The 12,738-nt window shown below is 35.3% G+C and overlaps 1 protein-coding gene across 41 annotated transcripts in view; it reads left to right on the forward strand.

The window, feature by feature from the left end:
- The window catches only part of KCNMA1 (potassium calcium-activated channel subfamily M alpha 1), a 471,638-nt gene that overhangs the window by 363,078 nt on the left and 95,822 nt on the right, over nt 1-12,738 (forward strand). For 20 of the 41 annotated variants that reach the window (XM_017807020.1, XM_017807021.1, XM_017807041.1 and 17 more), the window contains 2 exons: nt 689-765; nt 4,262-4,270. In XM_017807020.1, coding sequence (XP_017662509.1) covers nt 689-765; nt 4,262-4,270 — 86 coding nt within the window. Of the gene's footprint in view, nt 1-688; nt 766-4,261; nt 4,271-10,135; nt 10,310-12,738 lie in introns of all 41 variants that reach the window. The other 21 variants (XM_017807022.1, XM_017807018.1, XM_017807023.1 and 18 more) reach the window with 2 other exon arrangements.

Below are 12,738 nucleotides of genomic sequence, written 5' to 3' on the forward strand. Positions count from 1 at the left end.
TGTCTCTTCTGAACAACCTGTACCCACCAATAGTCACTCACCAGTCATGGGATTCATCTCATAATAGTCTGAATCAAGATTTAGATGTTATTTAGTTGTTCCTTTAGGAACTTATTTTGAGTAGATTTTCCCTTTCTGATTTGGTTTTGGGTTTGTTTGTTTGTTTGTTTGTTTTTTATTTTTTTTGCAAATAACATGTCTGATATTTAATGTCACAGTGATCTCATTGCAGTTTCAGTGTAGCTAAAATGAAGTCCTACTTGTGACCAGCTTGAAGAACTGGCCTAGGGTGCTGGATAGTCTTTAAAAAACCCCACCCTGGTATAGCTCATAAGAACAGAAAATTAATTATATATATTTCTTTTTGTGACAAAGGTCATTGGATGCTCTTTTTTCTAAGATGAAAGAGAACTGAACTGATACACTGTGTCATAAGTAATATCCCTTCTTCCAATTACTTTTGAAATAAAAGTATATTAAAAGAAACACTAATTTGGAGTCTTATGTTTAAAATTAATGGTTTTGCAGCAAACATTTCCTACTTTAAATGTCTAAACCTTTTCAAAGATTAAAGGAAATTAGTGTTGGCATATTTCATTAATTTTTCACTGCAACAAGAGGAAATGTGGGACTAATTTCATTTATATGGATTAAGAAATGTGTCGGTTTTCCCATTCTCGCTCTCCAGGGCATATTTTTACTGCAAGGCCTGTCATGATGACATCACGGATCCCAAAAGGATAAAAAAATGTGGCTGCAAACGGCGTAAGTAGTATTTCTATCACTCCCTTCCTCTCCTTTTCATGAACTGTTCAGCCCTGAAGAATACCTATACATGTATTTACATGTTTTGCTCAGTGGTACAGAAAAACTAAGAAATAAATGCACAGCAACACAGTAAGTGCCATTTGCATTTCGGAAGTCTCCATGTCTTTATTACATTTCACACCACTCACACACCTATGTCTTCATTAAAAAATCAGTTAAGGGTCAATGCTAGCAAAACCTGAAGAATTAAGTCAAGCTAGATCTGACTGTAGAGGTTTCTGAGTTAAGAATTAGCCAATGGTGAAGTTTTGCTATCATTCATAACATGCAGAAATCCAGTATTTCAATAGTTTTCTTTACAGTAAAGAACTTCTGTCTGTCTTGCTGAACGTGATTCTGTAAAAGAAGCAACTAGGGAATTCTATTATATCATATAGCTACTAAAATAAATAATTTTTTAAATAAGTGAACAGTTTTAGTGGAGGAAAGGATTGTCTGGAAGAAATTAAATATTATATCCTTTTAGCTGTAATGCTAATATTAAGTTTAGGTAAGTTCTTAAATTGTTTGGACAGTTTTTTGTGAAGAAATAATTGAGTTTTGGAATTGAGACCAGACTTTGCATCTGAATTTTTATAAATATGTAGCAATTAGCATTTTACCTATCTATACTTCGAAATTATTTTCCAGGGACTATCACAACCACATTTTGGACAAAGATGTGTTTGACCCATGCATATTTGTAATACTGATAGAAAAATAATTTAGGGATTCATTCCTGAATGGATATATGAATATTTATGTGCATTCTATGGTATTCTGCCATGAAAAAGATCACTCAGTTCAAAAGTACTGATTAGGTAAATGGAAAGAAATCAGAAGAGTTTGATCATGTCTGTTTTGCCACTATTTTCAAAAGGGAAAAATTTATTTATAGTTTGAGTCAGTGTTATCACTGTGCGATTTTGGAGGACAGAAGAAGCCTAAACTGGACATTCTCTGCCTTTACGGAGTGCCTGAAGTGGATGAATTCTTGAAGATGATTCTGAAAAGAAAAAATATGTCACTGGAGTTTTTTTAAAAAAACTCCTGTCCCCAAAAAAACCAGGAGTGTGGAACAACAGTATAACTGAGAGAAAGCAGCTGAAACACTGACAGAAAATGATATTTATCTTCCTAGTAGCCACAAGGAGAGCAAAGCACATGGAAAGCATGCCTGATGTGGAAGGAATGTATGCATTGCCTAACATATTGGAAAAAAATTGTTCAAGAACAGTTTATCCATGTGAGAATGTGACCTTTGAACTGCTGCCAAAGCCAATGAGTCTGCTGAGTAAGTTCTGGTAAAGCCAGTTACAGATGCCTCAGGGTGCCTGTAGCTCTCAAACAAAATCTTTTTTCCAAATTACTCAACAGTTAAAGAGAAATATGTTACCTGTTTAATTTGATCTGGTTCTGTCAGGGAAAAAAAAAGACCTATTATATTTGTATTTTCTTCTCTACTCTTCCTTCACATAATGTATGCTTTTTAAACATGTTCTGCTAAAAAAAAAAAAAATCCCCAAAATCTGTCAGTTTAATGTGAGGTCTACAATTTTCATTGTCATTTCTTAGAAGATAGGAATCATGAATTAACACTATAAAGGGCAAGAGCCCTTTTTTGTATATTAATGAGAATCAAGGTAACCTCCTCAGTACTAGGAAACCTGGAAGGAGACAGAGTATCCTGAAACTCAGCCAACACAATGGATATATTACCAGCAGTAAGGCCATGGAGAGGCAAAAGTAACAACTTCTGTGAGTAGCAATAGGAAATGTTACAAATGGCATGGTCACACATCAGTCCAATAAATGAAAGGGTGTTGGACAGATGAATAAACAAAATGATGGAGTTAGTGAGGCAGAAGAAGGAGGCAGCTGTCAGAACTGGCACAGTAAGCACTGAATGTTAAGGAGGGAATCCTCTGAGTCAGATAAAAAAGGAGAAAAAACATGGTCAATGAGAGTAAAATCTTAAATTTCCCTTTCATTGTCTTCCCTCTCCCTCAATCTGCCCTCTCTCCTCCCATTTCCTAGACACAGATAGGGTCACAGGTACTGTGATAGCAGACAGCCCTTAGTACACCTGAGAACAACTTTCTCTTACGGCCATGATCACAAGTATTAGAAATAATACAGTTGCTTCACTTTTAAAGTACTGTCAGTAAGCAGAAAATTTAAATGAAAAATTTCAACAGTAATTAGTGATTTTTGGTTCTCAAATTTTATTGACGATCTTGAGATCCCTTTTATGGGACCTGTTTTTTTGGGGTTTCTTTTGGGGTTTTTTTTAAGGTAAGTCTTTAGTGGAACCTGTTATTCACATAAAATATTTTAGCTTTCAAATCACTAATCACTTTTGAAAAACCTTAACTATGTTATCCCTCTTTAAGCCGCACAAATCATTGTTCTTAAAAATGCAGTCTAACCAAAACAAAGGATAAATTGAGAAAACTCTTTCCCTATTGAGTTAGAAAACTGTTAACTGATCTGTCAACAGCTAGTATGTCAATTTGGTTTTCAAAGACACTTCATACAGTCACAAATGCATCTGTGTAGTCCTATATGTTAAATATGTATTTTAATTAGGGAGTAACATAGTAATTAGAGGCAGCTGAATGCAGAAAATGTGTAAGATTAAATGAAAGGTTGTATGCAAAAATATTGACACATTCAGGTGCATTAACTGTGAAAGAATATCTTTACATGAAAAACTTAATTATGGTGGCATTAATTAATGCAGCTTCCCATGACACTTAAAACCCACATTCTTTAATAATGCATCTGAGGTTGCACTTCAATTTAGATACTTTCTGAACATTAGCTTGTGATATTGTTGGGGTCTAAACGTGAGTCTGACCTACATAGCCATTTGTCCAAACTTGTTAGGCCTAATGTTAATAATTCAGGGCAGATCAGTACATTTCTACAAGGCTAGGGATAATTAATGTAATCTCGCTTTCCTTTTGCAGTTTTCTTGCCATCCTTTTCTCCTTACCCATCCACTCCCTGAATAACATATGAATGCTGATGTCACATTGTCCAAAGAAATACTTGTGTGGAAATTTTATTCACAGATTGTTAATTTTTTTTCAATGTTTTCAATCTCTTTCTATTTCATTTAACTGTAGTTTTTGCAGCAAGAGGCCAAATATATGTCTATATTTATATAACATAAGCCACGTTGGGATGAAATCTCTAAGCTGGATGACCTATTCCTCCTGTTTCTTTCATTTTGTGCAACAGCTATGGTCTAATTCTCTATATATTTTTTCCAGTGACAGTGCTTGCTGTGAACGGTGGGGGTTGAACCCCAGAGGGGACATATCATGTGTACATTGATGTGTTTGAAGGAATTTCTTGTAATCTATGACAATTGACAAACTTTTGATTTATTTTTCCTCTTGCTGCCTTGGAACACGGCCCCTACTATATTTTAACTGCACACTGATAGTGATCTATTGTGAGTAAAAATGGGTTCCCTGTAGCCCAGAGTGCGGTCCAACCTGTCTTTCTCTAGCAGAGAGTATTTTTGTTCAGTATTTTGGTTCTTTTTTTTATTTATGTTGCATGTAGCAGTGATGTCATACCCACAAGTTTCTCATTGTTTACACCAATGGAGATTAGGGTGACATTGAAGAAAATACAGCAGTTTTCCCCTCTTCTACCTATTTACCCCTTTTTTCCACACACTTATTTTTTTATCCCTATTTGAAAATGAGATCTTGGGAATAGTATTTTCTTGAAATTATTCTAGAGATATCTCATGAATTCTTAGGGATATCGGTTAGGCTGGGGTTACTGCCACTGTAGCACTGTTGGCCTGGTTAAGTACAATTCAATTAATTGTCAGACCTTTGTTCAATTTTTTGGTACTTTGTCCTTTCCATTGCATAGCTGACACAAAGAGCAACACAGCAGTCTTTTACTGTCCTTATCTAACTTCTTTTTCCCCATTGGTAGAATAGAAAAAAAAAGTCGATGGGGGAAAACTAGACAATGAATTAACTGTGTGGCTAACTTTTATTCTATAAACCCAGAGATATCTTCAACAGGAAACAAGCTACAGTGATTATTTTCCTGAGCTTGCTGGTTTGGAAATTAATTGCATAAGTAGACGCACACTAACTTTTCAGGACCTTAGCTGTAAAGTTTTACATTATTATTATTATATATAGAATAGGAACTTTATAGACCACTTCATGTCAATCTAGGTCATACCACTTTAAAGTGTACAGAATCTATGAAGGCTCTCATCAGCCACTTTTTAGTGTGTACACTTGTAATGATTTAAATAAACACAGCATTTGGGATATGGAAAGAATTTGCTGCAAAGAAATGTACTGGTTATAGGGCAGTGTTGAGATTATATGGACTTGCTCTTTCAAACAGCAAGGGGCATCAAGTATCTCGTAACTGCAGTGTGGCATTACTGTACCAGATTGAGGCTGTAACCATACCATGTAACTCCAGCTATTCTAAGTGAGGCTGTGAGACTTCTTCAGCATTTTACCAGATAGTCTGGATTTATTGTGTGAACACACTTCAGGTCTTAATCAGGACTGAGATATTTTTTCCCCTCTCAGCTGTACACACCATGGGATCTTGCAAAGAATCAAGGAAAGATTTATGATCCTGGCATTGCATGATAAAGCGCTGGCTGTCTTGAAATTGTGATGGCTTGCATTATGATTACCATTATTTTCTATTTATCTTATTGTGGTGCCTGCAAACTACTCTACAGGATTGAAATCCTGTTGTGGAAGAAGGAGTTCAAGGAGAGAACAGAAATTTTTCCAAAGATCTGTTTATAGCCTATCAAATGACACAGCAGAAGATGGGGCAGCAGAAAAAAGCAGATTATGAAACAGATCAGGATGATAAGAATCAATAATAAACCAGAAATAAACTAATTTCTATGGATAAAATGATGAATCCTATTAACTTTGAGGCAAAATAGTGGAAGTAATTTGGATTTATTTGGAACAATGTATTTATTTAAAACATTTCTATGTTGAGGCCTTTCTGAACTAGAGAAAATAGTTTAAATAGTAATAAATAAACAAATAAAGGAGTTCTTTATGCTACGAAAGAATTGTAAAGGTCATGTAGCTTTGGTTTGTTTTTTTCCATTTCCCCAATAGCTTCAGTTTGTTCAATGATTATCTTTGAGAGTACACTGGCTGAGAGTCTTCTTTAAGGTAATGAAAGAAAGGTCATGATCAGATTTAAAAATTAAAATGAATTGGTCTATAAATGTGCCATTACATCAAAACCCATGAGCCATTCTTATAGCAACTAAAATAGGGCAAAATGTCCACTCAGGTCTCCTGGTGTTTTTTACAGTTTTGACAAAGAACAGCACCTTTTAAATTGGAGCAAACAAGAAACCAGTTGCTTTTCATTGCAAAAATTGCAAGACAGTGAAGATGCTCACTTGCTAGTCTTGAAGTTGTCTTGTAAAATTAAATAACGGAGAGATAGCTTTGCCTGTTGTGTTAAGTGAAAATAAATTCTCACAAACATGCTGCTGTATTTTTCGGGAAACTGAAACTGTGCTAGAGAAGTCCTGTGTGTATTCCAGTCTCATGATACTAAAACCAGCATCGCTGAGAGATGATCAGGCCAGTCTGGTCGTCCTTTAATGCTGCTGATATTTTATGCATAGTTTGGATCATGAGAACTTGATGAATTGAAATGACACTGTGCATTTCAATTCTGAAGTGTAGTGGGACCTTTATGTACCATTTGCTGGTCAAGAAACCTCCACTTCCTCTTAACCAGCTGCTACCTCGTAGAGATCCACTAGATGTCCTCGGAGATCCACTCTTGTTACTGCTGAGGTCAGGGGAAACTACCGTAGTGACGGGAGGATTACGAGGATGGGGTAGACTCTATGGTCAAAACAAAAAAAAAAATCAGCAGAGATGAAGGGACACTTTGTTCTGCTTGCCTTTTTTTTTTAAAAAAAAAAAAAAAAAGAGTTGTTCCTTGACATCTTAGGAAGAGAATAATCTGCAGTTTCCTTTGCTTATTTTTGCAGCTGGAAATATTTCCCATTACTGTTTGTGAACTCTAAGTAACACCTCAGATCCAGACAATCTAGACATTTGAACTGGACTTTTTGAGATGAGAAAGTAAGGTACTGCCCAAAGCTTAGACATCTAGGGCACATTCCTTCTTTATTAGAATGGAAGGCTACTGCCTTCTGAGAAAAATTGGAAAAAAAAAAGTTCTAAATGTATTTATTTACTTTATAAGTAATTGAAAGAAATTTTGCTGTCCTTTTGCTCTTAATGAGTCAATGAGTAGTTCATAGATGCCTTGTTTTCTTAGTAATTTATTTAAGCAGTCTTATCTTCATGTCCATGAAAACTTTCCCTGATATTTTTACTAATTAGTTTTAGAAGTGCTGTATTATTGTCATTATATTAAGTAGAAGGATCTGTTCCTGTTTTTTAACATTTATTATTCACTTGAAAATAGGGAAGTAGATTCCTTTTTGTCCCAAGTTACATTTTCACCAGTATCAAATAACAGTTCTATTCAACACCCATAACACTTCTAGGCATAGAAATTAGTTGATTCTTATGCAGGTTCTACAGGTGTCAGATGAATTTAACACTCACCCAAAGGCTGTTCTTAAGGTTCCCCTGTCTCTCTGATGATTTCCATTTTTTGTTAATGTTTATGGAAGTTTTACAGAAAATGGTGTATGTGTGGCTGAACCATTTGAAATCATTTCTGTCTCATCTTTGATCTTGTCTCTAGTCATCCCTACTAATAGTACGTGTTTTGTTTTATTTAAAATAAGTAGTGTATTTGGTATGAATGTAACTGACTGTATAAGAGGAATGAAGAGTAACAGCATGTTTTCTTTCCAAAAGTTATTGCTCTGATATGCAGTTGCTTATATACTGGTTGAAACCCTTATAGAAAGTCCTTTCTGCTACTTATATTTCCAGGTCCAAGCCTGTTTCCTGCATGTTAATGATGTGAAATATTCAAATGATGCATGATCTCCAGAACAACTGACAATAATAGTTAAAAACAGTCCCTGAAGGGCATTGCTTTTGAGAATCTCCATGGTGTCCTTCCCCTACTGAGCAGAAGGCCGTAAACTTCCCACTTTATTGGTTTAAGTCTGATTAAAATGATACAAAAAGTTGTCCTTCCCAGCCTTCTTTGCCCTTAAGGATGATTTCTTTTTAATTTTCATAAATGTGTCCTATCCTATTATTGACTGTTGACAAGATATGGCTACAAGTAAATGAAAACCAGGGACTGTTACTAACCAATGACACAGCAGTTGAGAATTTCAGTGTGCTTTGCTACAGCGTTTGATTAGAAAACGTCCTTCAAAACAGCTATAATTAAAGCAAAATGGGCCTGCCTTTTACCTCACCTACTGTTATTGTTTCACAAATGCCCTTTATTTTTCTTTAATTTCCTTAAAAAAATAAAATAGGCATACTGGAAAGACTTCCACACTTTTGGTAACTTATTTCACTTTTGTTTTGCTGTCCGACTTTTCAACTTTAAAGAAGGTGTTGGGAAGAGTTAGACAGAGGGGAAACCGTGGGAAAACAAATGCTGTTTTGAATTTTCTGTGTAGTTTGAATGTGTATGCATCAAAAGCTGCAGCGGAAACCTTCTTATTTAAAATCCAAGCTCTGAGGAATGATGTACCATGCAATGAACAAGCCTGATGCTGCATGATGACTTTCCGAACAGCTGTAAGATAACTCTACTAGGATGCTAAAAGAACATGGCATTAGTCATGTGAGCAAAGTTTTAGAGGAATGGAGTCGCTGCTGAAGAGATCACTCATTCATCTCCCTCAATGCCTGTTTTCCACAATCATAATGTTACCCTTGCTTGACAAGTATACTATATGGCAAGTCATCAAGGCCTTAGAACAGGACTTGACCCATTTGAGTGATTTCAATCCCTCTTCCCTGGTGACTGTGGGATTAAGAAACTGGAAAAAAAAGATAAATTATTTTAAATTTAATGTCATTACCATAATGCAAAAAAACCCATCCTAAACTGAAGGTACAGGCCAGAGAAACATTACCTTTTTTCTGCATTTGCTTTTAAGGTTTTGTTTTTGCCTGTCAATGTTGTTTTGTTTTTAGTATAATTGAGTCAGTTCAATCTAAACCATTACCAAAAGTGTTGGTTCAGTGCAACATGTGAAACAATCTAAGTGGCCTTTGGATTTCTTCAGATTTAAACAATCTGTGATTCAGATACCATACAAAATTTAATGATGATATTTATACATACATTTATGAAATAGGATGCTGTATATTTCTAGAAATACATAACACGGACGTTCGGATGACTGAAGGATTAAAATGTTTTAGCTAACCTGCCACTTGTTTTGGAATTAGTGCCTAATTCTACATTCAGTTATTTGATTCTTGTTTGACTTTTGAATCCAGAGCAGAAAACATGCCAGTGATTGATTCAGCATGTTTCAGTGGACCAATGCTCTATGTGCTTTTGGTGATGCCTTATTTGTGAACTGATCTTAATGTAAGCATATTTACCATTATTAGTTGTGTCTCTTATATGGGCAAATTTTGGTATTCTGTCAAGAGTTAATTTTAATTCCTGAAGATATAATGTAAGCAAAATAAATTTTTCAGAAAATTTTATTAACATCTTTTAACTCTTTAGTGATGTGTAATTTATTGCAATAAAGGAGTTCCTTGGCACAGTTTAATACAGGGGAATTATTATCATATGTTTAAGAATAAATATATTTATATATATGTATCTATATCTGTGTAAGTGTATAATGTATATGTGTGTGTGAGTGTGCATATGTAAGAATTTATGTGTATGTGTGTTTTTGTGTGTGTATACATACATATATATATTTATAGAAAAAAAATCTCAAATTTTTACAGGAAAAAGGATACAGCAAAAGTGTCTAATGGATTAGCAACTCTTTTTTCATTTAAACCCAATAGTATTAATTGTGCCAAGGAGAAAGTATATTCTTAGGATTCTGTGCTTTTACTATGTTCTATTTGGATCCAAACACTTGACTGTAAACAGTAATTCTTCCCCGTGACTGCGGTCACCCTATAAGACTGAACAGAAATAAAGAGCAATTTATCGTTTGCCCTACTTTTAATGTACAGCCAAAGTGTTATCAATAATCTCATTGCATTTTTTTTTCCTGGGTCAAGACTGTTAACATTAACTAAGGCCTGTATTGAATCCCTTAAATTACCTTCCAGCTGCCTTGTTATATATATAACCTTGCCATTAACCTGCTGCTCTTCCTCTCCTCCCATCCAACACATGGTTATAGCCAAGATGTCCATCTACAAGAGAATGAAACTGGCATGTTGTTTTGATTGCGGACGCTCTGAGCGTGACTGCTCTTGCATGTCAGGCAGTGTACATAGTAACATGGACACCCTTGAGAGAGCCTTCCCACTTTCTTCTGTCTCTGTTAATGATTGCTCCACCAGTTTACGTGCCTGTAAGTTTTAACACCAACACATGCTGTTCCATGTCTGTGGTGTCTGTGGTATCATCCCCGTCTTGTGTCGTACATTGTAGTTCTGTGGATTTTACTGGGCTGATGCTTTTTAAAAAACCGACCCCAAATTTGATTACAGTTCTGTCTTTATATTTATGTTTTAATTTATTTTTAATACAGAAAATTTAATTCATTATTTTGCTTTGTGTGCTCTTTATAAAGCATCCTCTTGCAATAGTTTGCAGGACCTTAGTAGTGCAGTTTGGTGACATCTTTTTTATTTAATCCATACAGTATAAATTGTCATTAATTAAAAAATAAGTGCTTCAGTGGAGGAACAGGCCTGTGTCTAAATATCTGACTGTTGCTAAGCAGGTAGCTAGCTCTAATAATGGTGGTACTGGAGCACCGTACAATTGGCAGTGAATAAATATACAGGATTCAAGGTAGTAGCTGAACTATAGTAGCTGGAATTCTATCCTATACTGCTATTATTATCTTTAGTTTTGTGTGTAGCCCTTCATTCTCAATAAGGCAGAACCTTCCATGTAATATTGAAACCACAGAAATATTAGTAAAAATGGTTGTACTTTTTGTAGTGCTTTTTTAGAAGGACTGGCCTGATAGAAATCCCTGGTACAAACATTTTAAAATTAACTATAGAATCTGTTCCATAGGATAGTAACTATCTGAAATATGCCACAAAAGCTCTTTTGAAAGATCAGAGTCGAGAGGGAGAAAACAGAGAGCTTAGAACAATTCTGCATAGCTGTTAATTCTTTGGGTGAACTATAGGAATTCCAAAGCTTGGTTTATCAGTGTGATGTCACCAATTGGGGAAGATTGTTAAACAAAATGATTTTTTTTGTTTCATTTTCTTGTCATCTTTAGTCATTCATAACAGGCAAAACTATGTCTTGGGACAGGAACTGTTTTGCTTTCCCTACCCAAATGGCAAAGAAAACTATAAAGTTATTCAAATACATCTATGAGAAGTTTTTGGAGTTTTGATCAGGAAGCATGTCCGCTTTACATTACAAGTCATTAAGTACAAAAGTGCCTTCCACTATGAAGGCTATAATGTAGTTAATAGATTATGCATCTGGTTGTCTTTTGATGCTTTGTGTATTTCAGTATGTAGTCCAAGTGGTGAATGACTTTGGTTTAACTATTTTGACATTTGAGCTATTTTTCCGGTCACAAATATAACAATGCTATAAATTTTTGTCTGAAGACTGTGTCAATTGAAATTATTTTAATAGGATTTCTTGGAGATTTTACCAGAAATCTCTGTATCTGTTTATAAACTCGTAGTTATCTGCTTAGTGACAACTCATATATCACCTCAGGGTGGATGATTCCCAGTTTTAAGTCCTGTTCTAAATAACATAAGTTTTTATCCTTTTAAGAGACCTTTATCAGAGTAAAATGTAACAAAACATATTTTGTTAAGAAAAGTGAATGAGAAACCTTCCTGTATTGAGAATTGCTGCAGGCAGTTACTTATACAGTGTAACAGCCCCAGTAACACAGTGCCTGGTATAGTTTGTATTCATACAGACTGCTACAGAGAGTATGTGGGTGGGTCCTGGCACTAGTGTTAACAGCAACTAGATTAGGATAAATTAATATGTCTCCTGCAAGTGGATAAAATTTTTGCCATTAGCACTGTTTGGCAAGGAAAGAAAAACTAATTTGTAGGTTTACCATAGCTTTCAAGTCCACTTAAGACTCTACAGGGGCAGATAAAGTAAACATTTTTGATTGCATTGCCTGCTGAGCCAAAAACTTCCACAATAATGGTATTATTTCCAACAAAACCCAATGCTTTTTGGGAAACACGTTAGATCTGTGTTACATTTTGAAGGATAAGTGATATTGACAGCTTTGAGGATTTTTAGCATCCTATCCTTCAAGGGCCTTTTCCCCTCTTCATCACTCCATCAAATCAAAAGAGATCTCACTCTTCCCCTTGTGAGACTAGTCACCTTTGACTGGTAATAATAAGTACGAAAATCAATACCAATTCACACTCCGTGCAAAGCAGCATAAGCCTTTCTTTTCCAATTAAAATATATATATACACGCAACGTTGCACTGGCAGGGCTTCAATAGAAATCAGTATGTTTTCTTTGCAGTGCATAGGGGTCGTGTGATGCCCATCTTGACAGAGCTAGTTAACTCAAAGAATGGCAGTGAGAGTCAGCTTTTCATTAAATATGAGCAGATGTGAAATGTAGAGTGTTTGACAATTAGAAATGGCAGCAGCAGGGCCCCAGAATCAAAGTGAGGTCAGATTGGTGGATCAGATTACCTCTCTTACATTCTTTAGTTGTTCTGAAAATCATTTTGAATTAGTGTCAGTGGAGCCATGATGGGTTTTGCCCTTTGTCTTTTATGCTAGGACTGTATTGTTTCCCCAGACACTC

This window comes from Lepidothrix coronata, unplaced genomic scaffold (assembly GCF_001604755.1).
Source record: "Lepidothrix coronata isolate B3197 unplaced genomic scaffold, Lepidothrix_coronata-1.0 Scaffold17, whole genome shotgun sequence".
Classification (NCBI taxonomy): domain Eukaryota; kingdom Metazoa; phylum Chordata; class Aves; order Passeriformes; family Pipridae; genus Lepidothrix; species Lepidothrix coronata.